The sequence below is a fragment of the Monoraphidium neglectum genome (genome assembly GCF_000611645.1).
Source record: "Monoraphidium neglectum strain SAG 48.87 unplaced genomic scaffold scaffold04683, whole genome shotgun sequence".
Lineage (NCBI taxonomy): Eukaryota > Viridiplantae > Chlorophyta > Chlorophyceae > Sphaeropleales > Selenastraceae > Monoraphidium > Monoraphidium neglectum.
The window spans coordinates 1-558 of NW_014008946.1; the positions used below are offsets into that span (position 1 = coordinate 1).

General features: G+C 71.9%; 1 protein-coding gene across 1 annotated transcript in view; it reads left to right on the forward strand.

Moving 5' to 3' along the window:
- Window positions 1–159: 159 nt before the first annotated feature.
- MNEG_14684 (putative Ubiquinone biosynthesis protein COQ4 like protein) overlaps window positions 160–558 on the forward strand; it is a gene marked incomplete at both ends in the record, with an annotated part of 2,546 nt that continues 2,147 nt past the window's right edge. Inside the window, one exon of the mRNA XM_014036843.1 lies at window positions 160–198. Coding sequence (XP_013892297.1) covers window positions 160–198 — 39 coding nt within the window. The remainder of the gene's footprint in view (window positions 199–558) is intronic.

Sequence of the window (558 nt, forward strand, 5' to 3'; positions counted from 1 at the left end):
CATCTGTGGCCCTCCCATGTCCCAACCCCCGCAAACTCCCTCGGACCCCAAACCCCAAACGTGAAACCGTCAACCCTCCCCCCCCTTCTACAGGACGCGTCTGTGGCGCGCTGCTGGGAGCTGCCGCCGGGCACGTTTGGCGCCGCCTACGCGGGCTTCATGGGCGGCCGCGGCTTCCGCGCGGACGACCGCCCGCCGGTGCGCGTTTGACCGCGTTTGACCGGATCATGTAGGGTCCGATCGGACCGGATCGGCGGACCCTGATGACATCGCCCGGGTCCTCACGCGCTGCGCGCCCCTCGGCCCTGCGGTCAGGATGGTTGGCTGGCGAACTCTGCCCCCTGTTGGGTAGGGGGCGCGGCAGGGGGTCGCCTGTGCGGCCAGGGCGCGGGCGGGGCGTATGCAGGCGGGGCGTACGCAGGCGGGGCCTCGCGGCCGTCTCTCTGTCCCGCAGCTTTGCACCCAGCCAGATCCCGATCGCGCAAGGCGCCCCGTCCGCCACGCACTATGACCAGCCGGCCCTCCATCAACTACAAACCACCGCCCCCCCCCCCCCCC